This window comes from Ipomoea nil, unplaced genomic scaffold (assembly GCF_001879475.1).
Source record: "Ipomoea nil cultivar Tokyo-kokei standard unplaced genomic scaffold, Asagao_1.1 scaffold2036, whole genome shotgun sequence".
Classification (NCBI taxonomy): domain Eukaryota; kingdom Viridiplantae; phylum Streptophyta; class Magnoliopsida; order Solanales; family Convolvulaceae; genus Ipomoea; species Ipomoea nil.
The window spans coordinates 5,340,100-5,367,192 of NW_017618464.1; the positions used below are offsets into that span (position 1 = coordinate 5,340,100).

The following is a 27,093-nucleotide window of genomic DNA, read 5'->3' on the forward strand; positions in this document are numbered from 1 at the left end:
CCCTTTCCTTATAATAATAAAAAAATAATAAAGTCATATGTGACAATACTAATACCAACAATAATAATATTTTTTCATGAAAACGGGTAAAAATACAGAAACATCGTTGACATAATGCTGAAATGCAGGAAGTGAAAATACAACATACATAGGATTCAAGACAGTGAAAACACTGTTGTACAAACATGACAACAACATAGATAGGATTCAAAAATATTCATACTATAAATTGAAAAAACACAACAAAATTCCTGCAGATGTTGAAGCCGGATTATCCTACTTCCGAATGAACACAGTGGTGAGAACAGAATCAGTGTGAAGAGCAGCCTTCAACACCTTCAATCCCTGTTTCATTATTCAATTCATTCGTTCATTACAATTGTAAGGTACAGTGCATATATACACATACATACATATACATATAAATTTGTGAACTTCAAACCTAAATGCATGGAAAACATTAGAATACCTCATCAAATCCGAAACGCACATCCTTCACCTCAAGCGCCCCGAAATCCTTGATATCGTTCTTGTTGAGAACAGTAATGGTAGAAATGGAGGAGTGGGGGATTACAGTCAAGTCGTCCATCACCATGTACGTCACAACACCCTTCACAAACCCACCATTTTCATCCTTAATAGCATTATCTGCTTTTACCGGAGCAACATAAATCGCCTCGGTACTAATTCTGGAGTTACAAGTAGGACAAACACATTCCGGATATTCGGAGATGTATCTCTGGCGGTTACCATGAGCGTTGCAGCCGCCAGTACAAACGTAAAACTTCTTGGTCTCAGAAGCGAGGGCGGGGGACATTAGGAGCGGCACAGAGGGAGAGTGAAAGGCAACTTTAGGGTTGAGAAGGACGGCCTTATCCATGTTGGGTTGGAGGTATGTGTCGCTAATGGTTTGAATGCTGCCGTAGAGATTTCCGAGGGAGCCAGTCATGGACTTGTGGTTTACTAGTTTGATAACTGTACCCAGCGGCAACGACATGAGGTGGAATAAGAAATCTACGAAGGCCTTTTCGGCTTCGGCTTGTCAACGAGGAGCTTCAGGCTCACGGTTGATGAAGGGGCCGCCATTGTTCAAAGGGAATGAACTATGAAGATGGACTGATCAGAGTTAATTAGTTTTTTTGGACTCGCTCTTTTGAATTGCCATATTTGTCTGAGTACATCTATATTTATAGAGAGATCGAGAGGGTTTTAATTTGCATGTAAGTAAATGACTGTTGGCTTCCCAACATTAGTAAATTTACACGGCTTCTTGCATGATGATGTCTGATCTGCATGTCCCCCAACTATTACAATTTACTAAATCAATTTAATGGACTACTACGTACGCCAAGAAAAGTCTCATAATTTGTTCGTTGCAGCCTGCAGAACAAATGTAAAGCTTCTTGAATTGGTCTCGTAAGCGTCGCCGGGGGCCACGAGGAGTGGCAAATTATTGGATGAGTGTCAGTACATGACGTACTGTTGCCTGTTGGCTTCCCAACATATATTCGCAGTAATGGGAGTATATATATTACAGCATTACAATAGTGGAGTTCTTTTGTAAATTTTTGAGAGGTTTTTTTAATTGTGATTAGAAAAGGTGATGTGAAAAAAAAAATAATAATAAATAAATAAAACTGTTTTTTTTTTTTTTTTTATAAAAATGGAAAAGTAGCATATCATGCGCCCGCCCGGCTTTGCCGTGCGCGCAGCAGTCCATTTTCTCCATTTATTTCTCTTCCCTTTAAGAAGAGAAATATCTCATCTCTTGTAGAAAGACTCCACCATCTCTCTTGCCTCTCTCTCCGTCAAGTAAACAATTAAACATCAAAATTCGTGAATAAATTCCACATTCTCCTCTGTTAATGTTGCTCTTATATACTCAGCTCGATGACAGTAATACGTGTTTAATTGCTTAATGAACTCGATCACACAAGTACATATTCATGATTATGTCTCACAAAAGGCAAGATTCCCTCCTCTTAGCATCCCACACCCCCACAGCACCCTCATCCTGTGGTCCCACATCTCCCCTTTTAATATATTGACAATTCATTTTTAACATATTTAAAAATTTATTTTTAAATAGTATATTTAAAATTTATTTTTAAATAGTATATTTAAAAATTTACTTTTAAATAGTATATTTAAAAATGAACATTTAGTATAAAAAAAATATAGTATTAGAACCCTATGTCAATGATCTACGTACCTTATAAGGTGGATCGTGATTCATATTATAATGATTGTGCAGCGCTATTACAAATTACTAAATGAATTTAATGAACTTATTAGACATGAAGGAGAAGAATGTGTTTTGTTTTAATTATAAAATTAAAGTAATAGTGAGACTATATTTATAATTTATATTTATTATGTGGAAAAGGATAAATAAAATGTAGCCAATTCTAATGCACAAATTGAAAAGTTAAATTCTATTTGCACTACCATATTTGCAATTTATATCATCTATTTAATAGGTGTACTAGTTTTATAAGTGGTGCAAATACAAAAGTGATATTTGCACCAGCTCATTAAATATAGTCAAAACATTAATATTTACTATTTATTTTTATTTAATTATCAAATTACTAATTTAAAAAAAAAAAAAAAAAAAAAACTTCTCCGTTGAGAAGGCGGGCTGCCTTCTCCGATGAACTGTTCTTGTTGAGGTTGCCAATAAATTGTTCTTGTTGAGAGTAGAACTAATAATTGCACCCTCCTTCTTTGTTTAGATGCTTATAGTGTGATCTTTTTATAAGTTGCGGTCACCATGTGAATTTCACTCATAGCATAAGTTAGGTAGTAGATGAAAGCTTTTTCATAAATCAAAAAATTAATTAAAATGCTTAAATGCACCATTCATTGTTACAAACCATAACAACATAGATAAAATTCAACGAGATCGCATTAGAGTACTTTTAACTAAACACTCTAGTAACATGTTCCCAAAAGCTAGCCAGTAAGCCATAGAAAGGTTGTTGGCAAGTTGCAGTAAATTAAGCCTATTCCCCAAGGAATACGGTTGTGAGAACGGAGTCAGTATGCAGAGCAGCTTTCAACACCTTCCTGAATACCTGTCAACCAACATAACAAAATTAACATAAATTAGCTATAAGTATAAACACCACGAAAATAAATAAAGAAATTCATGATACTAATTACTATGTAACTTGGCTAGAATAGCAAGGTGCATGCATGGTTTTCAGATAGAGTCGGGTCAATTATAATTTATAAACAACCAACAGTTAATTTACTCATTTCAATCAATTAAGTATAGCCAACCCAACTAATTTAGAGCAAAGGTAAGATTTATCCGTGCACAACCCGGCTAAATTTCCTAATCACAACAAGAAGAGAGAGACCAGTACCTCATCAACACCCACACGAACATCTTTCACCTCAAGGGATCCAAAGTCCTTAATATTGAAATCATTCAGAACGGTAAGGGTAGAAATGGTGGAATGCGCCATCACCTTCAAGTCATCCGTCACCAAGTACGTCACAACACCCTTCACAAACCCCCCCATCACTTTCATCCCTGCTAGTAGATTCCGCCTTCACCGGAGCAACATAAGACGCCTCTCTACTAATCTTGGACTTGGATTGAGGACAAATAGCATTCGGGTCGTCGGAGATGTACCGGCAGCCACCAGATGAGTGGCGGCAATTACAAAAGTAAAACGTCTTGGCCTCGGAAGCGTCACCGGCGGCCAAGAGAAGTGGCGCATTGAAAGAGACTTGTGGGTTCAAAAGGACATCTCTGTTTAAGTTGGGTTGGAGGTATGTTTGGCTAATGTTCTTTATGCTGCCGTAGATATTTCCGAGGGAGCCGACCATGGAGCTCTGCCTCACGAGTTTGATCACGGTCACGAGCGGCAACGACATGAGGTGGAACAAGAAATCCACGAAGGGCTTCTCGGCTTCGGCGAAAATAACTTTTCGTGTCTTCTTTTCTATGAGGAGCTTCAAACTTACGATAGGGACGGATGCCGCCATTGTTTCAGGGAGGAGAGATACGGATTGACTCATGGTTCCTTCTTGCCCCGCTTTAATTTGTTCTCTCTCTCTATATGTACATACAATTCAAGACTGTTGGCTTCCAACGTTGGATACAGAACCAGTCGCTGGCATTAAGTTAACTGAAAATGACACTTTTTTTCCATAAGTTATATACATATATCATTTTTTCTCCTGAATAATTCAAGTAAACACGTTAACCCACTCAATTATTTTAGAAGTTACGATTTCCCTCCTGATATTGTATATACATAAGTATGACCACGGTTTGTTTCGAACTGAACCGAACACTATAGCAATCGAATTAAAAAATTTTGGTTATAATTCAGTTCCAGAACTCAATTTTGAATTTCAATTTATTAATATTATAAATCGAAAAACTGGATCCTGAACCGGCGGTTCGTGATTTTGAACTGTCTTTATTTTAATTTATTTTTTATTTTAAAATAGTCTAAATTCAACAATAAATGTATTTTATTTTTATTCAATTCAGAACATGAACCGGCCGTTCTGGTTCACGATTTTAATAAACTCTAAATATCGACTTTCGATTCTAAATTGTAATTGAAATATTTCGATTTGGTTGCTATAGTGTTTGTTTGGTTTGAACCAAATTGTGGTCATAATTTGTTAAAAAAGAAAAATAAATGAAATATTTATTTTAAGAGTAAATATGTTCATTTAACATTTCAGAGGACAAAATATTCACTTAAATAATTCAAGAGAAAAAAATGTTATAAATATATAATTCTGGGTGAAAAAATGTTATTTCCCCTTAAATTAAATCAGGGTAATGCATGAATCGCTAAGATTCATGATAATACCGAAACTATTCTTCTTCCCCATTCTATGATAAATGAAGTTGATGATGACCTGCTAGTTGAAAATGACTATGGCTCAGTTTGGCAAACATAGCTGAAAAGCTATAAGTTAGGAGCTGAAAGCTGAAAAGTTATAAGTTTGGAGCTGAAAGCTGAAAAACTATAAGCTCGGAGCTGAAAGCTGAAAAGCTATAAGCTCGGAGCTGAAAACTGAAGAGCTGTTAAGCTAGCTGCTATGATTGAAAGTGTTTGGTAAAATTAGCTTTTTGGTAAGCTAATAAATGTAAAAAGACTAAAAATGACATCTTCATAAAATTTAAATTAGTTTGTTTACATATCAAAATTTAATATTTTAATATAAAACTATTAGCATAATCAATAATCTAGCATCTCATAATGAAGTAGCAATATTATTGCAAATCTCATAATAATAATAATAATAATAATAATAATAACAACAATAATAATAATAATAATATTTGCGGTGAAAGTTGCAGATAAAAGAGAAGAGAAAATGGTTTTAATTGGGAAGGGTATAAGTTATGTTATTTCTTTAAAATAATAAGGATAAAGATGGGGAAAAAAAAAGTTAGAAAGCTATGAGCTTATTTTTAAACGCTACCTTGGCTCTGTTTGGCAAACCTAGCTGAAAAGCTATAAGCTAGGAGCTGAAAGCTGAAAAGTTATAAGCTTGGAGCTGAAAACTGAAGAGCTGCTAAGCTAGCTGTTATGATTGAAAGTGTTTGGTAAAATTATCTTTTTGATAAGCTGATAAATGTAAAAAGACTAAAAAGGACATCTTCATAAAATTTAAATTAGTTTGTTTACATATTAAAATTTAACATTTTGTCTTTAAAAAAAAAATTAACATTTTAAAATTAAACTATTAGTATAATCATAATCTAGCATCTCATAATGAAGTAACAATATTGTTGCAAATCTCATAATAATAATAATAATAATAATAATAATAATAATAATAATAATAATAATAATAATAATAATAATAATAATAATAATAATAATAATAATAATAATAATATTTGCGGTGAAAGTTGCGGATAAAGGAGAAGAGAAAAGAGTTTTAATTGGGAAGGGTAAATTATGTCATTTCTTTAAAATAATAAAGATAAAGATGAAAAAAAAAGTTAGGAAGCTAGGAGCTTATTTTGAAACGCTACCTAAGGTAGCGTTCCAAAATAAGCTCTTATTTTAAGTTAGGAGCTTATTTTGAGAACATTACCAAACAGAGCTTATAGCTTATTAGTAGCTTAAAATAAGCTATAAGCTCCTAAATAAGCTCTGCCAAACAGAGCCAAGGTAGCGTTCCAAAATAAACTCTTATTTTAAGCTAGGAGCTTATTTTGGGAACATTATCAAACAGAGCTTATAGCTTATTAGTAGCTTAAAATAAGCTATAAGCTCTGCCAAACAGAGCCTATAGTGTTCCTGAATTTCATATTTTTTTTAATTTTATTATTTAGTTTAATCTATTTCATAATATTATTTTCATAAAAAAATATAGGTCATGTTTGGTAAATACGCTAATTTTCGCTGGTTTGACTAGTCTATAAGCTATTTATGTGTTTGATAAAATGACTTATATTAATGGATTGGGTCAATAAGTCAAAATCTAAAAAAGTTTAAGAGATTAAAGTTTTTTGGTTACTGATTGTCATTAATTATGAAATGATCATTTTACCATTATCATTCATAATATTTATCTCTCTTGTTGTTGTTCATTTGCCTTACTATTTTTATTTTTTTTCGTAACAACAATAATAATTTTCTTTTTCTTTTCACTCTCATTGTTGAAATAATAATAAATTAACACAATATATTTATGTCTTTATATGTCTTTTTACATACAATCAGCTAAAAGTTACAACTTAATGTGAAAGCAATTTTAACAAAGTATTATAAAAACAAAAAATAAAATTGGATCGAATATGATGAACAGAATATTAAGAAATGAATGTGTTAGAAAAATGATCTAATACTCTTGATTAAATTATTGCTAATATCCATTGTTGGTTTTCAGACTCTCGGATGGTCTATTGGGGGTCCAACACAACTGGGATTGAGTAAATAAAATAGAAGTAATACAAGGGAAGAAAAAAAAAAAAAAGAATAGACACAACAATTTTGACAAGAAAATCGAAAGGAAAAATCACGGGCCTTTTTGTGCGGTATCAAGCCAGAAATTCACTATTTTGTGGATGGTTTGTACATGTATTTTTGTAAGAATGTAGCTATCTCTCTTTCTCTCAAATGTTTGGAGGTCTCCTGTGAAGATGAACCAGATGCCCCCTTGCTCTTGTTCCTCACTTTGGCTTTTATAGGTAGCTAGAATGGGTAGTGTAGGAAAAAAAAAAAAAAATGGGTAGTGTAGGCTCCTTACAATTAATTGGGTTTTAATGGGAGTTTATGGGTAGTTAGTTGGGGGTTATGATAATAGCAGGTGATAAATAGGTGGTTTAATTGGTGGTAGTGGACTAGTGGGTTTTAATGGGAAATAATGACTATTATGGTGAATTAGTAGGGAAATAAATGGGTATTTATTTTGGGGTTATGGAAGGATGTTTAGGTAATATAATTTAGTTTAGGAAGAAAAAAATTGATCGTCGATTAGTCACGTCTTGATTTGTTGTTAGGTGGTTTGACCCGATTTTTATACTCGGTATCTATCATTTATAATTTTGTGCAAAAAATGATTATTGAGATGTTATTAATTAAGAAACTTTCTAATTTAGATAGTGTTGCGTGTTTCAAGGTTAATTATGAAATGGTTGAACACACAAAATCAACACAAATATATTTTTTATTATGTCACCACAAAATCGCTATAATAATTAGATAATGTTCAATTCAATAAAAAAAATCACTAATTATGTCACCACAAAATCGCTATAATAATTAATAATGTTCAATTCAATACGTTGATCTTGAAAAAGGAGTGGGAAAAGAGGGTATAAGGTTGGAGTCAGATGGTTGACCTGAGTCGGATGGATTGAACATTATCTAATTATTATCAAGTGTGCCCTCAATTCAATAAATAAATAATGAAAAAAAAAACACACAGACATACACAAAATTAAGTATTACATCCATTCTCACTAATTCTAAAAATATGAACTTGAAAATGAACATGTGCAAAATGGATGTAAAAATTATTGATAAAACTGGACACGTTGCAGCATTAATATTCGAACTACCTTCAAAATTATTGTTGTTACTATAATTATATCAAATAAACAAGTTATGAAAATAGAACAAGATGTACTACTCATGGATCTTATACAAATATATAATAAATATTAATATTTTATTCAATACTTCCACATAAAAGATGTAGGGGAACAAATTATCATTGCACAATAACCAACAGACGCTTGGAAATAACACATTACCAACAAAAAGGAAGAGTACAAATAATGAAGATGAAAACAATGACAATGTTACTCAAAAGAGAATTAAAAATACTTAGAAAAAATTCAAATCAAAAGTATTATTTATTTAGACAATCGTTTTTAGACCAAGTACAAGTATTTAGCAATGTTGCGAAAATCGCGCCTAGGCGTTAGGCTCTGCCCGGCCACGGCGAGGAAGGCCAGAATCGGCCTCTTCCGCGTGGGGTGTGTGCTTAATGTGCGTGGGGTTAGTGATTAATGTCAGTAGTTGTTGAAACTTAAAGTGTGTGAGTTAATACTTAAAGTGCGTCAGTTTAATGCTTAATGTGCGTGAGGTTTGTGCTTAATGTGCGTGAGGTTTGTGCTTAATGTGCGTGAATTTTATGCTTAATGTGCATGAGTTTGTGTTTAATATGAGCCGTTTTAAAATCTTAAGTGCGTGGGTTTTGTGTTTAGTGTGCTTTGTTCTGTGCTTAAGGTGCTTCGTTTATGTACTTAATGTGAGTGATTTGTGTTCTTAAGGTGCTTTGTTTGTGTGCTTAACGTGCGTGGTGATTTGTATATGTTGAGCACCGGCCGAGTTCAGACCCTGCTCGATTCGAGACGTGGCGCTGTGGCTTACCATGGAGAGATGTGGTTAAATGGTTAATGTCAACCTACCTATCACCAATTGGTTTTAAGTAGGATATGGCAACCAGGTACCATAGAACTCTATGGTTAAGCGTGCTTGACTTCCGGCAATCCCAGGATGGACTTCCGGCAATCCCAGGATGGGTGACCCCCCTGGGAAGTAAGCATAGTGCAGCGCTGAGATCCAACAATTGGTATCAGAGCCGAGGTCACAGGTTCAAATCGATGGTGAGGCGAAAGCCGAGTCCAGTCCCAGGTGGGATGTGGGCGTAGGTCGGGCCAAGTCCAATCCCAGCTTGGTGATCAAAGGTTGGGGCAGGTGCTGGGAGGAGGATTGTTGGGCGTCGGCCGGGTTGGCCGAGTTTAGCCCTTGCTCGATTCGAGACGTGGCGTTGTGGCTACCATAGAACTTTGTGGTTAAGCGTGCTTGACTTCCGGCAATCTCGGGATGGGTGACCCCCTGGGAAGTAAGCATAGTGCAGCGCTGAGATCCAACAATTGGTATCAGAGCTGAGGTCACGGGTTCGAATCGATGGCGAGGCGAAAGCCGAGTCTAGTCCCATGTGGGCGTAGGTCGGGCCAAGTCCAATCCCAGGAGGGGAATGATGGATGCGTAGGCTAAGGACTGAGTCAGCCATGCTGCGCAATTGGGCTTGGTGAGTCATCCAACAATTGGTATCAAAGCCGAGGTCACGGGTTCGAATCGATGGCGAGGCGAAAGCCGAGTCCAGTCCCATGTGGGCGTAGGTCGGGCCAAGTCCAATCCCAGGAGGGGATGATGGGCGCGTAGGCTAAGGACCGAGTCAGCCATGCTGCACAACTGGGCTTGGTGAGTCATCCAACAATTGGTATCAAAGTCGAGGTCACAGGTTCGGATCGATGGCGAGGCGAAAGCCGAGTCCAGTCCCATGTGGGCATAGGTCGGGCCAAGTCCAACCCCTCCGTAGGCTAAGGACCGAGTCAGCCATGCTGCGCAATTAGGCTTGGTGATCAAAGGTTGCGGCAGGTGTTGGGAGGGGGATTGTTGGGCGTCGACCGGGTTGGCCGAGTTCAACCCCTGCTCGATTCGAGACGTGGCGCTGTGGTTTACCATGGAGAGATGTGGTTAAATGGTTAATGTCTACCTACCTATCACCAATTGGTTTTAAGTAGGATATGGCAACCGGTTTTAAGTAGGATATGGCAACCAGGTACCATAGAACTGGCAACCAGGTACCATAGAACTCCGGCAATCTCGGGGTCACCACCAGGTACCATAGAACTCCGGCAATCCCGGGATGGGTAACCCCCTGGGAAGTAAGGATAGTATTGAAGATGCGTCCAACCGCACGGGAAGCTTTTACCTATATATAAACATATCCTATATAATCTTGCATTGCTATACTTTCAAATATTTATTTAAATATAAATATCGAGCATTAACTCATTCGCGCAATACGCGTGTAAAACTAGTATTAATATTTAATAGAAGTTATGAAATGTTTGTAAGAGCGTACCAAGTTTATAGATTTAAGAACTTTAAAAAAAATAGGAATTAATTCATTAAATCAGCCTTGAGAAAGCTTACAAGAAAATAAGTTGGAGAGTCTAACCACTCCCTGCAACCTGACATAAAGAACTTTTGTAAACTCTTTAATATGAAAAATTAAAGTTCTTTCTAAAAATTTATAAATATTTGTGATACATATTTTTATGGACTCGTACACAATTTATGAGAATCTAAAAATATTCTATGAAAGCCATTTAAAATACATCATTTTAAAAAAATTTGAAAGTATACTGTAAGTATTTTCCCTGTATACAATATATAATATATTGTATTATTGGGTGGTTGTGGTGTAAGTGGAAGATTAAGTCAGTTAGTGACTTAATCTGTTAGGCAACTCAGGATATTCAGTTAAGCTTTAACTGAATATCTGCCTACGTTGATGGCATGTAGGCTTCTAAGCATAATGAGTCCTCCCACAGCTCCCGTGTTCAGGATACACACACCATCGAGTATTCGAGAGAGAAGTGGTAGACAAAATACTAGTCTTTATTCTGCAGGTTTACCGTCTAATGGCAATAACAACAACTATGGCAGGAGATATTCGGATGATCCTGAAGCTTCCGCTACTACGAGACAGGTTACTCGTTACTACAGTTCATGTTAGTCTAAATTTATTATCTAACATTTGGTATCAAATCCACTAAAGCTAATGGATTTAATTGTTTTCATACATTCCAAATTGGATTGTGCATGCGTCTAGCAATAAGTCCAAAAGTTTCCACAAGTATTAATTTAGTTTTTTTGTTTTTATAATTCATAAGTTCATTTCATTGAACGTTTGGTTATACAACATATTTATGAAAATGTTGTAACAATATTAATGAATTTATTAGAACGAAAGCATTTAACTTGTGGTGCACTGCCAATTATAAATTCTTTAGCGATTAATAGAGTCTTTAGTTTCTTCAAAATTGATCCTGGGCCATTTTTGGTTTGTAAGGCTCAAAACAATTTTGTAAGACATAATAAGTAAGACTCGTAATGTTCAATTAATTTCGAGGTGGACCTTGAGATTATTTGGGAAGTTGGTGTATGTTTAAGATTCCAAATTATGGACTTAGACTTTTTTGGTTTGTTGTCTAAGTTATTGGAATGTTTCTATGACTTGACTATCCTTTGGCTATCTTAATGAGTGGGAGTGACACACGTGTCAACTCCATGCTCTTAACCGTTAGAGATAGTGCTTACTTATAAAGAAGTCATAGAATATAGTTAGCATCATGTTAACATTAAGAGATCTCTACTTAAGGCATGCTTCTAAGATTTTGGAGATCATACAGTGAATTTGGATGGTTTCTTCCTTCAGTTGTGCACATAATATATTTTGAGAAACATCCATTAAAGGACTAAGAATAAATGTAGGGTTTGTTCATAAAGAACCTAAGTTAGGGAATTTAAATGCATGTGATCATAGTAGATATTACTCACTTGATTAGTAGATGACATATTACTATGGTTCCTGTATTTTGTTCTTTAATGAAGGTTGTGCCAGTACTTGCACCAAGTGGGAGAATGTAAGTATTTTCCCTGTATACAATATATAATATATTGTATTATTGGGTGGTTGTGGTGCAAGTGGAAGATTAAGCCAGTTAGTGACTTAATCTGTTAGGCAACTCAGGATATTCAGTTAAGCTTTAACTGAATATCTGCCTACATTGATGGCATGTAGGCTTCTAAGCATAATGAGTCCTCCCACAGCTCCCGTGTTCAGGATACGCGCACCAAAGTATTCGGGAGAGAAGTGGTAGACAAAATACTAGTCTTTATTCTGCAAGTTTACCGTCTAATGGCAATAACAACAACTATGGCAGGAGATATTCGGATGATCCTGAAACTTCCGCTACTACGAAACAGGGTACTCGTTACTACAGTTCATCTTAGTCTAAATTTATTATCTAACATATACAATATAATAGTCTTAAATCTTAATACATTCCCTTTGATTTTGAATATTCAAATGGTACCCCGGCCTGTTGAGCATAATTACATATGATGTTATATGAATGTAGGAGGTAATTTCTAAATAGTATGCGGCTCCAAGGTGGGTGGTATATATTTAATTCAGATTATCTCAGATGACCTTACGAATATATATGAGTAACATAACTGACATTCAACCAAAAGGTATCAAAATCCACAACCAGAATTAAAATTGTAAACTTCCAGTAAATAATACTCCAATGAACATACATATGCAATAATGATAATATAATTCATTGATGCTGCAACAACTTTAAATTATTCTACCAATGACCAAAAGTCTCATGACACGAAAAGTAACAACTTTTTTTTTTTTTTTTGAAAACAACAGTAACAACTTTTAAATATTCATATTTAATTGAAAAAACACATCGCATTTCCTGCAGATCTTGAAGTCGGACGATTAGCCTACCTCCGGAGGAACACAGTGGTGAGAACAGGTAGAGCAGCCTTCAACACCTTCAATCCCTGTTCCATTATTCAATTCATTCTTTCATTAGAAATGTATACTGCATATATACATATATATACGTAAACATATATACATATAAATGTTTGAACTCCAAACATAAAGCCCACTCAATACCTCATCAAATCCCAAATGCACATCCTTCACCTCAAGCGACCCGAAATCCTTAATATTGTTCTTTTTCAGAACAGTAATGGTAGTAAGGGAGGAGTGGGGCATCACTATCAAGTCGTCCATCACCATATACGTCACAACACCCTTCACAAACCCACTATTTTCATCCTTAGTAGCATCTGCTTTTACCGGCGGAGCAACATAAAGTGCCTCGGTGCCTATTCTGTTGTTACAATTACGACAAATACGTGTCGGGTCTTCGGAGATGGATCTCTGTCGGCAATTATAACCGTTGCTGCCAGAACAAATGTAAAACTTCTTGGTCTGAGAAGCGACGCCGGGGGCCATTAGGAGCGGCACGGTGGAAGACTGAACCGCAACTTTAGGGTTGAGAAGGACATCCTTATCCATTTTGGGTTGGATTGTTGGGGACATTTAAAGAGTAGGCTTTGTCCCACATTGCTTATCTACCTTTCTATCTCCCACTATTTAAATTACCACTTATTTTAAATGGATTGAAGTATTATGAAGAGGGAACAAGGGGAGATTTTGCTCGTGCCACGCGCGGTGTGGTGGGATCAAAGTTTTGGTCCGCACATTTTTTTTAACTCCTAATTTTAAGGAAGTTTTACCACCTTGTCCGCACACCATGTACAGAAACGTGAGGTGTGTGTGGATGATTAGTGAAGATCCTTCTCTTGCTCTCCCTCTTTATAGGACTCATTTGACTTGTAATGGAGGAGTGGTTTTCACACAACTAGTATATAAACCCACTGCTTCATAACATCAAGGGCACTGAAAAGAAGAGATTACCTGAGAATTCTTAAAATACATGTTCTTGTGATTCTGTGTTTTCCTGTCGAAAGCAGCGATACCCTGGTCGCAAATGCTTTTAAGGAAGTGTATAACATACACGACACAGATATAATCCTAATAATACATCCTACATCTATTGCCGTTCGAAATCAACTTGTTCAAAGCAGAAGCAGCTTGTTCGATATTGCAGCAGCACTTGCGTCATTCATCATCATTTATATCCAGTAGCTTTTGGTGACTTTTGCACATCACAAGCGAGTCAGCACTGCATCATCATTTTTGTCCACTAGCTTTGGTTGGATTTTGCATGTCATATGCGAATTATAAGTGCAGCATATTTCTTGTCCAGTAGCTTTGGTTAGCTTTCACACATCCCAAACTAATCAAGCAGTGCAGCAGCGTGTGGCAGTCGCACATCCCAATCGAATCAACAATTAAAAGCATTTGTTCAGCTATGTCACAGTCGACAAACAACAACTCTGATGTTGCTCCCATTGAACCTCTCACGGGGGGTTTAAACTACAAGAGATGGGCTGGTAAGGTCTTGATGCTTCTGGAGTCCAAAGATGTGGACTATGTCATTTTTGAAGATCCTGAGAAGCCTGCTGAGGTTGTGGTGCAGTCAACTGAGAAAACTGCTACAACCACGGAAACGCAGGCCACTTCAGCAGACTCAACTGCTGCAAAGTCGACTCCAGAGCAGTCGTCCACGACTCTCCAAACATCTCGTACAAAATACGAGAAAGACAACAAAACTGCACGCGCGTTAATTCTCCAACGGGTGAGTAATCCACTTTTTGATATGTTTTCAGTGCATAAGTCTGCAAAAATGATCTGGGGGATGATGAAAGAAAAATATGGCGTTGATGACGTTGGAAGACGAAAATATGCTGTGAATCGCTGGCTACACTTCAAAATGACGGATGCCAAGCCGATTACAGAACAGGTACACGACTTTGAAAACTTGGTGGCTGATATGACATCTGAAGGGGCTGTGGTTAATGATGCCTTTTTGACCGACGCTTTGGTTGATAAACTACCTGACTCGTGGCTGGACTTCAAGAACAAGTCGAAACATGAACTCAAGAATCACACCCTGCAACAACTAATCCACACAATCAACATAGAGGAAGAAAATTGCCTGGTTCAAAAATCTGGTAATTTTTCTGACAATATTAATGCTAATGTAGTTGAAATGGGTGGGAGTTCTAACAGGTCAAAGCCTGGGGAAGGTGCCAGAAACCAAAAGAAAGGCTCAAAACCAAACAATAATAACCGTGTCAAAAACGGTAAAATTCAGAAAAAAGGGAAAAACAACCCAGAATGTTACGTTTGTGGAAAACGTGGGCACAAAGCCAAATACTGCTATCACAGGAAAGGCTCAACAAACCAAACCGGTCAAAAGCCAAGGAATGAAGGACAACAACACCAAGCTAACATGGTGGAAAATCCAGAAGGTACCGAAATGGTAGCAGCTGTAATAACTGAAGCAAACATGGTAGGAGATCCAGATGAGTGGGTTGTGGACACGGGAGCATCCCGTCATTTCTGCAACAACAAGGACCTGTTCAAGGTGCTCGAGCTCAACACCGGGGATGAACAAGTTTTTATGGGAAACTCCAGTATCGCTAAGGTAAGTGGTAGAGGGAAAATTGAGTTAATGCTTTATTCAGGAAAGCTTCTGTTATTGCAAAATGTGCTATATGTCCCTTCCCTGCGTAGAAACCTTATTTCCGGAGGCCTATTGAATAAGGCTGGAATAAAAATGGTTTTCGAGTCTGACTGTTTGGTTCTGACTCACTGTGGGAAATACCTGGGAAAGGGATATTTTCGTGCTGGCCTTTTTGTGTTAGATGCCTCTGTAGCTAGAAATCAAGTTGCTAGAGTAGGCTCTACTAAATGTGATCTCATTTCAAACAATGTTGCCAATAATAAAGCTTCCTCTTCTGCTTATATAGTTGTTTCTTTAAATCTTTGGCATGATAGATTAGGACACATTAGCACCAAATGTTTAAACAGGCTAAAGAGCATGAATTTGTTGCCAAAATTGTCAAGTGAAGCATGCACACAATGTGAAATTTGCGTTGAATCAAAATTTGCTAGAAGTTCATTCTCAACAGTATGTAATAGAAAAATATCAATTTTAGAACTGATTCACTCGGATTTAGCCGATTTCAAAACCACTGAAAGTAAAGGTGGAAAACATTACTACATTACGTTTATTGATGATTTTTCGCGTTTCACAAAACTTTATCTATTGAGATCAAAAGACAAAGCTGAACAGAAATTTGTGGTTTTTAAAAATGAAGTAGAAAACCAATTAGACAAAAAGATAAAAAGGCTTCGTTCTGATAGAGGGGGAGAATATGAATCAAATTCTCTTAAAACACTATGTGAAAGTTCTGGCATTATACATGAAGTTACTGCACCATACACTCCCCAACAAAATGGCATTGCTGAGAGAAAAAATCGAACTCTCAAGGAGATGATTAATGCAATGCTAATCAGTTCAGGTGCTCCGGACTCTTTGTGGGGGGAAGCTGCTATAACAGCAAACCACATTCTAAATAGAGTACCGCACAAAGGGTTTGATAAAATACCCTATGAACTTTGGAAGGGGCATGCCCCAAACCTTAGTTACCTAAGAGTATGGGGCTGCTTAGCAAAAGTAGGACTACCGTCCTTCAAAAGGCCCAACTTAGGACCTAAAACGACGGATGCCATCTTTGTTGGGTATGCTGAGAACAGTGCTGCATATAGATTCATGTACTTAGAAAATCGTACAATGTGTGAAGCTAGAGATGCTATTTTCTTTGAAACTGTTTTTCCTATGAAATCACCTTATCCCGCATCTGATGTTAGCCTTCAACAGAATTCTACGGACTCTTTTCCGAGTTTCTCAAACCCTACTGAGGAACCAAGAAGGAGTAAAAGAGCTAGAATAGAGAAAAATTTTGGTTCTGAGTTCATAACATACTTAACAGAATTGAAAGACATAAATGAGATTTGTGACCAGTTCATATGTCAATTGGTCCTAGAGGAAGAACCAAAAACCTTTCAAGAAGCTATGCGCTCAGTAGATTCCACATTATGGAAAGAGGCTGTCAAAAATGAATTAGATTCCATACAGTCTAATCACACTTGGGAGTTAGTGAATCTACCAAGAGGTTGCAAACCTATCGGTTGCAAATGGATCTTTAAAAGGAAATTGAGACCAGATGGCTCAATTGAAAGGTTTAAAGCCAGACTAGTGGCAAAAGGCTACACACAGAAATTCGGTGAGGACTATTTCTTTACTTACTCACCGGTAACTAAAATAGCAACTATTCGTGTTCTATTTGCTTTAGCATCTCTACACAGGTTGTTGGTTCACCAGATGGATGTGAAAACTGCATTTCTCAATGGTGAACTCGAAGAAGAAATTTATATGGAACAACCTCCCGGATGCGTAGATCCTGGTCAAGAAGGGAAAGTATGCAGACTCAAGAGATCTCTGTATGGCTTGAAACAAGCCCCCAAGCAGTGTATGAAAAATTTCATAAAACTTTAGTAGACCTGGGTTATACTACTAACCGGTCAGATGCCTGCTTATATACTAAAGAGAGCAAGTCTAGCATTGTGATCATACGTCTCTATGTAGATGACATGTTAATCTTTAGTCCTAATATTGAGACTATAAAAGACACGAAAAGGAATCTATGTGAAAAGTTTGACATGAAAGATCTAGGGGAGGCAGATGTGATACTTGGGATAAAAGTCACAAAAACCAAGGAGGGTTACCTCTTATCTCAAGGTCATTATACGGAGAAACTTCTAAAGAAGTTTGGGAGTTATGATGTAACTCCAGCCAAGACCCCCTACGATCCCAGTGTAAAATTGTCAAAAAACATAGAGAATAGTGTGTCGCAAGAAGAGTATGCAAAAATAATCGGTAGTCTGATGTTCCTCATGAACTACACTAGACCCGACATTGCATACACAGTAAATAAACTCAGTCGCTATACCCACAACCCGAGTGACTTACATTGGGATGCACTAAAACGGGTACTAAGATACCTAAGAGGCACAGTAGATTGGGGTCTAGACTATAAAGGGTCTCCAGCTGTGTTAGAAGGGTATTGCGATGCGAATTGGGTAAATGGTGGCGATGATGCAAGCTCAACAAGTGGATATGTATTCACTATGTGTGGAGCCGCTGTCTCATGGAAGTCATCAAAACAATCATGCATTGCCAGATCAACGATGGAAGCTGAATTTATAGCTTTAGATCTGGCAAGCTAGGAAGCAGAGTGGCTGAGAAACCTACTGGCAGACGTGCCATTGTGGGGGTGTCCGGCACCTGCAGTTCCAATACACTGTGACTCACAAACTGCCATCTGTGTTGCGCAAAACAGTGTCTATAATGGCAAAAGAAGACACATAAGAGTCAGACATGAGTCTGTAAGGCAGTTAATGTTGAATGGGGTAATCACAATGGAATTTGTGAGATCTGAAAAGAATATAGCAGACCCCTTCACTAAAGGTCTAAATCGTAAGACCGTCCTTGATACGTCAAGGGAAATGGGTTTGAAACCCAATGTGGTAAGAAATTCGTGATGCACCACATATGATGGGCATATGAGATCACGGAAAGACTTACAAAACTGGGAAAAAACCAGTGACAAGTCTGTAGCCTGTTACAGGTAGTTTATGCAGAGATAGACTTGACAGATTAAAATGTCTATATGTAGAAATAGACAAGACAGGGACTGGTACAAAGTTAATGAGTGCAACTAAGTTCAAAACTCGACTGACCGATGAGTTCAAGATCTTATTCACTCTCGGGAAAAGAGTTACTTGGCTCCACTACATGTCAGTTCAAGTCTTATACACTGATATGGAAATTAACTCGAATGTACACTCAGGTTGGTACGGTATTGAATTACCACTTTAAATGTGTGGGGGATTGTTGGGGACATTTAAAGAGTAGGCTTTGTCCCACATTGCTTATCTACCTTTCTATCTCCCACTATTTAAATTACCACTTATTTTAAATGGATTGAAGTATTATGAAGAGGGAACAAGGGGAGATCCCGCTCGTGCCACGCGCGGTGTGGTGGGGTCAAAGTTTTGGTCCGCACATTTTTTTTAACTCCTAATTTTAAGGAAGTTTTACCACCTTGTCCGCACACCATGTACAGAAACGTGAGGTGTGTGTGGATGATTAGTGGAGATCCTTCTCTTGCTCTCCCTCTTTATAGGACTCATTTGGCTTGTAATGGAGGAGTGGTTTTCACACAACTAGTATATAAACCCACCGCTTCATAACATCAAGGGCACTGAAAAGAAGAGATTACCTGAGAATTCTTAAAATACATGTTCTTGTGATTCTGTGTTTTCCTGTCGAAAGCAGCGATACCCTGGTCGCAAATGCTTTTAAGGAAGTGTATAACGTACACGACACAGATATAATCCTAATAATACATCCTACATCTATTGCCGTTCGAAATCAGCTTGTTCAAAGCAGAAGTAGCTTGTTCGATATTGCATCAGCACTTGCGTCATTCATCATCATTTATATCCAGTAGCTTTTGGTGACTTTTGCACATCACAAGCGAGTCAGCACTGCATCATCATTTTTGTCCACTAGCTTTGGTTGGATTTTGCATGTCACATGCGAATTATAAGTGCAGCATATTTCTTGTCCAGTAGCTTTGGTTAGCTTTCACACATCCCAAACTAATCAAGCAATGCAGCAGCGTGTGGCAGTCGCACATCCCAATCGAATCAACAGAGGTATGTGTCGCTTATTTTTTGAATGCTGCCGTAGAGATTTCCGAGGGAGCCGACCATGGATTTGCGGTTCACAAGTTTGATAACTGTCCCGACCGGCAACGACATGAGGTGGAATAGGAAATCTACGAAGGCCTTGTCGGCTTCGGCGAAAACGACTTTTCGGGTCTTCTTGTCAACGAGGAGCTTCAAGCTCACGGTTGATGAATTAGCGGCCGCCATGGTTCAAAGGGGGTGAAGAGATCAGAGCTACGGTATTGTAATGAAGATCGACTGATCGGAGTTAATTAGTTTTCTTCGACTCGCTCGTAATTAATATATCTATCTGACTATGTATAGAGATCGAGAGAGTTTTAATTTGCATGTAAGAACATCTACATCAGAGGAGAAATGGGGGAGAATTCACTACTTTTGAGGCCAAAATGCCATGGTGGCAGAGAGAGAATCAAGAGAGAGAAAGGGTGGGGAGCATCTGCAAATGTTGGGATATTATTCTGCCCAAGAAAAAAAATTAATGATGGAGGAAAGAGAACCAATAGAGAAATGACATGCTTATTTTTTATATATTTTTTTTATAAAATCAGTTTTGATTTTTTTTTTCCCTCCTCTCCCACATTATTCTCTTTCCTACTCACTTTTACATTCTCCCTCTAATATCTCCAACTGATATGGATGCTCTAAGTAAATGAGTGTTGGCTTCCCAACATTAGCATTAAGGGGATCGGATGGAGTATACTCGATGGCAGCAGTACGCATTTAATGAATTTACAAGGCTTCTTGCATGATGATGCATGTCTGATCTGCATGTCCCCCAACTATTACAATTTACTAAATGAATTTAATGGACTACTATGTACGCCAAGAAAAATCTCCCAACTATACATCATTTTAGAAAAGTTCATTTAGTAGGTGTAATAGCTTTATAGGTATTGCAAGTATAAAAGTATTATTTACACCACCTTTATTAAATGTTGTGAAACATTAATATTTAATATTTATTTTTTTTTAACAATCAAACTATTAATTAAAACAAAAATATGCGTCGTCTTCTTCTGTGAGAAGGCAACCCACTTAGTGGGCTGCCTTCTCACCAGAGAATGCGAGTTTTACTGTTGCTTTTTATATTTTTTTGGCTGATATGTCTTGTGGCTGCAGGAGACGAAGGGATCTCTTCGCCTCCGGCCTGGAGACGAAGACGTCCCTTCCTCTCCACCCGGGAGACAAAGGATCTTTGTCTCCATGTCGAAGAAGAAGGGACGACTTCGTTCCTTCTTCTCCAGCAGCCTGGAGATGAACACCCTCTTCGTCTCTTGCGGCCGGGAGACGAAGGTGTTCTTTCTTTCTTTCTTTTTTTTTTTTTTTTTTTAAATGTTTTAATCAATTAAATTTTGAATTAAAAAATTATTAATTACACCTGGTAAATGACATTTGATCAAACTGGTGCAAATTGCAATATAAATTTTCATTTGGTTATTTACACCACCTATGTTTTTTTCTTTTGGTTGCACACCATCTATGTAATTATTGAAAATTTTTAACTTTTTACAATTTCAAATTATTTTATACTCACTTTTTGTAAAAAACATGTTTAGTAAAATCAACTCTTTAATGTTAGCTATTCATTGGTAAAAGACACAAAACGACATTCTTAATAGTAGTAATAATAATAATAATCATTTAAAAAAAAAAAAGTGATGTGGGATCAAATTTGATCCAACATCGAAAACAAATTTAGGTCGTTGAGCTCCCTCATTAAAAGGGGAGCTCAACGCCCCCTTATGCAACCCAGCCCATCAATTGAATGGGCCGGGAAATAGAAGCCTCAGGCTTTTCATTATTAGTGAAGCCTAAGGCTTCTCATTGAAACAACGATTTTTTTTTACTATTAAAGGTCCGTTTAGAAACTTGTAAAATGACTTTTATAAAATATTTTTTTGAAAATGAATTATTTTTTGGAAAACATTTTTCTTTCTAGTGTTTATATGCACTAACAAAAAATTGTTTTGTGTGTTTGATTCCTTTTCCAAAACATTTTTTTTCTATCTATCTATAAAAAAAAAAAAAATTTAAAAATATATTCAATACAATATATATATATATATATATATATATAATATAAAAATATTTTATATATATATAATATATAAAAATATATTTTTTTATTTCAAAAATATAAAACAAAAACCAGAGGAGCTCTCTGGTTTCCACGACCGGAAACCAGACTGATTTTCTACTGCCTAAATCCAAAACAAATACCCTCAAAAACTTGTAAATGTTTTTACATAGTGCCAATTCAACAATAAGGTCAAACCGTGGTTGTTAGTGAGAAATAAAGAAGACGAGTAAAAAAAGGTAAATTGGGATACTATCAAAAGAAAATTGGTGAAAGAGGTATATCATATGTGCCTTAATTAGCAAACATACCATAAATACTTGTACACTAGTGTCCCAACAATGTAGCGCAACAAAGAAAATCAGCAAATAAAATAAATCGCATGATGTGCCTTAATTGACAAATATGCATCATATGCATGTAGACTAGTGCCCCTAACAAGATCAAATTGCAACAAATAACAAAGCAAAACTTATAAACTTATTTTTAAATAATTGAATGAGCAGTTGTGCGGTGACCATGTTCTATTTCCTCTTTTTTAATCACAAGTTAAAAAGGCAAAGCTCATCAATCTTGAAATCCAAGGATTGAATTGAAAATTTGGTTGATTTAATATTGTAAATTACTCCGTACTAGACAATATTTACCAAAAATAGAGACTGAAACAATAACATAACTTGCACCATTCATAGAAGGTAGCCAGTAAGCCACAAAAAGGGGTTGGTTTAAACCATAACAACAGATAAAATACAACGATATCTGCACCACAAAAAGCAACATGTTCCTAGAAGCTAGCCAGTAAGCCACAAAAAGGTTGTCGGCATGTTGCAGTAAGTTTTTTAAGCCCCAAGGAATACGGTTGTGAGAACGGAGTCGGTATGCAGAGCAGCTTTCAACACCTTCAATCCCTGTCAACCAACATCAAAAAATTAACATAAATTAGCTACAAGTGTAAACACCACGAAAATAAATAAAGAAATGCAAGATTTTATGTGCAAGCAAAAAAAAAAAACAAAAACAACCCTAATAAGATCAACTCTGATTTAACAAGTTAGCCATAATATGCCTTATTGGTTTGAGCCAATCAATTATAGTCAACTCTACTGGTTTACTCAAAAGGAACAAAAGGCAAGATTTATCAGGGCACAATCCTAAATACTGCTAAATTTCCTAATCACAACAAGAGAGAGAGAACAGTACCTCATCAACACCCACACGAACATCCTTAACCTCAACGGATCGAAAGTCCTTGATATTGAAATCATTGTAAACGGTAATGGTAGAAATGGTGGAATGCGGCATCACCTTCAAGTCATCCGTCACCATGTACGTCACAACACCCTTCACAAACCCCCCACCACTTTCATCCCTGCTAGTAGAATCCGCCTTCACCGGAGCAACATAAGACGCCTCGGTACTCATTTTGGACTTGGATTGAGGACAAATAGCTGTCGGGTCGTCGGAGATGAACCGGCAGCGACCATAACTGCTGCAGCAGCCATTACAATAGTAAAACTTGTTGGCCTCGGAAGCGTTACCGGCGGCCAAGAGAAGTGGCGCGTTGAAAGAGTGAGTGGCAACGACTTTTGGGTTCAAAAGGACACCTTTGTTTACGTTGGGTTGGAGGAAAGTTTGGCTAATGTTTTTTATGCTGCCGTAGAGATTTCCGAGGGAACCGACCATGGAACTCTCGTTCACGAGTTTGATAACGGTCCCTAGCGGCAACGACATGAGGTGAAACAAGAAATCCACGAAGGACTTGTCGGCTTCGGCGAAAATAACTTTTCGTGTCTTCTTATCTATGAGGAGCTTCAAACTCACGGTTGAGACGGATGCCGCCATTGTTTCAGGGGGGGGAGATAGATATGGATTGACTGATGGTTTCTTCTTGCTTTTCTTTAATTTGCTCTCTCTCTCCCTCACTATATTTCCAAACATAATGTACATACAAGCGACAAGTCAAGACTGTTGGCTTATTCCAAAGTTATTACCAAATAATAGGAAAAAGTGTTAAATTGACCCCCTAAATCAACTGGATAGTGCAATTGAATTCCTTAAGTGAAAAAAAATTTCATTCAAGTCTCCTAAATCGACAAAATTGTTCAATTAAGTCCAATTTGATCATTTTTCCCAAATAATATCGAAACTATGATAAATGAAGTTGATGGCCTGCTTGTTGAAAATGACTATAGTGTTCCTGAATTTCATATTTTTTATTTTATTATTCAGTGTAATCTATTTCATAATATTGTTTCCATAAAAATATAGGTTATGTTTGGTAACATAATTTATAAGCTAATTTTCGATAGTTTGACTAGTCTATAGACTATTTAATTGTGTAATAAAATTACTTGTTATATTAAATTATTGAATCAATAAGTCAAAATTTAGTTGATTGTCCTTAATTATAAAATGATAATTTTACCTTTATCATCCATAACATTTATTTCTCTTGTTGTTGTTCATTTGCCTTGCCCTTTTTTCCGTAACAACAATAGTATTTTTTTTTTTTTTTATTTCACCCATCATTGTTGTAATAATAATAATAATAAACTTTAAAAGTAATTTAAGAATTAATAAATTAACACAATATATTTATGTCTTTATACATACAATCAGTTAAAAGTAGTAACAACTAAATGTGGAAGCAATTTCAACAAAGTATTATAAAAACAAAACAAAAAATGGATCGAATATGAAGATAATATCAAGAAATGAATATAATGTTCTAGAGAAATGATCTAATACTCTTGATTCAATTGTCGCTAATATCCATAATTTTGTGCAGAAAATGGTTGTTGAGATGCTATTAAGAACTCTCTATCTTGGATAGTGATGCTTGTTTCAAGGTTATGGAATGGTTGAACACAAAAGCAACACAAAGGATATATTTATAATTATGTCACCAAAAAATCGCTATGATTAGATAATGTTCAAATTATCCAAGTGACAGTTTATATTGCCGGCGATATTGCTGATGAGCGCGGAGAAAGCAATAATTATACGAATGTAATGCAACAAGTTGCAATAATTGAACTTGTTAGGCTAAACTATGATTATGTTCTCGATTTTTCAACGAATAACGAGGAATTTTTGTACGAGCCTATTAAACAAGTTTGATCGCCGGATCGAAGACAGGATGTATACATGCGTGGTCGTCCAGCTCAGGGTGGTCATAGACGTGCTCATATTCCACCGATCAACCTAAACGATGGAGTAGAAATTGAAGGAGACGATGATAAAGCCGCAATTCCAACTTTTGAGCAAGACGCTTTTTATACACAAAATGATATGGGAGATATATAGAAGACGACCACCACGTGGAACAGAATAAAACTTTACATTAGTAGAATGCAATTTTAAAATTTAATTTCACAGAACATATTTTTAATATTTTTTATGTGTAATACCTAATGAAAAAAAAAAAATTAAACAAAAAGGTCATTTTTTTTCGAGTTGACAGCCCAGCTCGACGTGACAGCCCAAGTGGGCTGTCACTTTGTAGCTGACAGCCTAAGTGGGTTGTCAGCTATCTTGGGCTTTCAGCTACAAAGTGATATCGGCTGTCACGTAAAAGCTGATAGCCCAAGTGGGTTGGGGCTGTTACGGGTATGGTAATGGTGATATATATTTTTTATTTTATTTTTTCTTATAAGAGGTGATGTTTGAATTTAAACTTGACAAAAACTATATTACTTTCAATCAATTAACCTATTGTAATAATATCTTGCTTTGGGATATAAATTTTAATCCTCTCCTCTATTATAATAAAGCAGGACCTTTTTGGTAAAAAAAAATAGGGAAAGTTCCCGCCAAATCAAAATACTGCGTTTTGGCGGAACAAATGAGGATTTATTATGCAGTAAATGCCTTCTATAAATGTGCCGTTTGGGAATATCAACAGTTGGAATTTAATACAAAAAATAATGGTGCCTTCTCCTGTATACAGATTTATACAAATTCAAAAAATATACAAATATCTATTTAAATGGAAAATCACTATTAAATTTACATTTCGGAGAAAACGTTTTGTATTACAACTTAAAAGTCTCAACAAATCAGTGCTTCCAAATTTGTATAAATATGTGAATTCATTGTAGAACCCGGCATTCAACCACATATTGCTGGGCGAAGTACAATTTGCTTCCAAAAAATCACAGAATACATATCTCTCAAACAGAATGTATTCTCTGTACATTCTTGGAAGTGAGGTCTCTCCATTCGATATCTGGAGTGCGATTAAAGTTGTGGTTCGTTCATACAGTGTACCGGAACACAAAGGAAGCTATCAAGTGGAAGGAGATTGCCTTTCATGATTCTGGGGTAATTCAGAAAAAAGAGTTACCATACGGTAAGCACCATCCCAAAAGATTATGTTCCTAAGTTCCTTAATAAGTTTAAGGAAGTGTCAGTTTACGGTAATAAGATTTTTTTGGTTTGGTTTGTTGATGGTTTTTTCAAACAATTTTGCCTGGTGGCAAAGAAATCTGGGAAGGGTGGTCTTATAAAACAATTGTGTCTGGTGGCACAAGAATCATTTTTTTGGTTTGTATATTAGTTTGCTTTTACTCTTGATATAGATTGTTATCATGTACATAAGGGTTTGAAAACCTGATGCAATCAGTTTTCTTTTTCAGAGCTGAGTTTTCAATCACCTACACTTCCAAGTAGATGATTGCAGTGGTGACCATCTTTTTTGTATGATTCAATCATTCATTTGCAGGTAGTTCAAATTGAGGAGGAAACATTATAGCTGATTTGGTTGTGAATATATAACAATTTTTAAATACATGTATTGGAACAATAGTACATATTACGTATGAAGCAAATCAAGGAAATATTTCAGATTTCATTTTACTTCTGTTTAATGGGAAGAAAATAGTGCATCTGACTGTAACATCATTGTTTGCAAGTGTTTAAGTGTTTATTAGTTAGTAAAGTTAGGTAAAAAATAGCAAAATTGTTTAGAAGTCTATTTAGTAAATACAACAAAGTCCCTTACAAACAAAGATGGATCAAGTACGTGATACTGCACTTGAAAAGGATCAAGTACCTGGTGTCCATTTTTATTGTTTTCCCTTTTGCATACTGATAGAGTACATATCTTCACGAATACATTGTTGAATTGCATCCTAGGGTATGTTTTAAATCCTGCAAGGAACGAATTCATTGATTTTTTAGCTTTACAAATGCATAGTATAAAGCTGTGCACTAGATACAGTATTAGGAAATTCACAAATCTGCTATAAAAACTATATTATACTAAGACATGAGATAAATAAAAGAATGACTAATTTATACGGAGTAATACATTTAATTAAAAAAACAATTAAGCAGATTCTTAAATTCATGTTTTCAGGTTATGTATTCCATACTAAAGCTGAAGATATGAAATC

At 36.2% G+C, this 27,093-nt stretch overlaps 1 protein-coding gene across 3 annotated transcripts in view; it reads right to left on the minus strand.

The window, feature by feature from the left end:
• LOC109148275 overlaps positions 1–23,584 on the minus strand; it is a 54,192-nt gene extending 30,608 nt beyond the window's left edge. Inside the window, exons 1-2 of one of the 3 annotated variants that reach the window (XM_019296161.1) lie at positions 22,898–23,584; positions 22,597–22,605 (exon numbers count right to left, since the gene is read on the minus strand). In XM_019296161.1, coding sequence (XP_019151706.1) covers positions 22,597–22,605; positions 22,898–23,539 — 651 coding nt within the window. In that variant the 5' untranslated portion in view covers positions 23,540–23,584. Of the gene's footprint in view, positions 1–2,885; positions 3,070–14,711; positions 14,722–22,596; positions 22,606–22,844 lie in introns of those variants that run through there. The other 2 variants (XM_019296160.1, XM_019296162.1) reach the window with 2 other exon arrangements.
• Between the last annotated feature and the right edge of the window lie 3,509 nt (positions 23,585–27,093).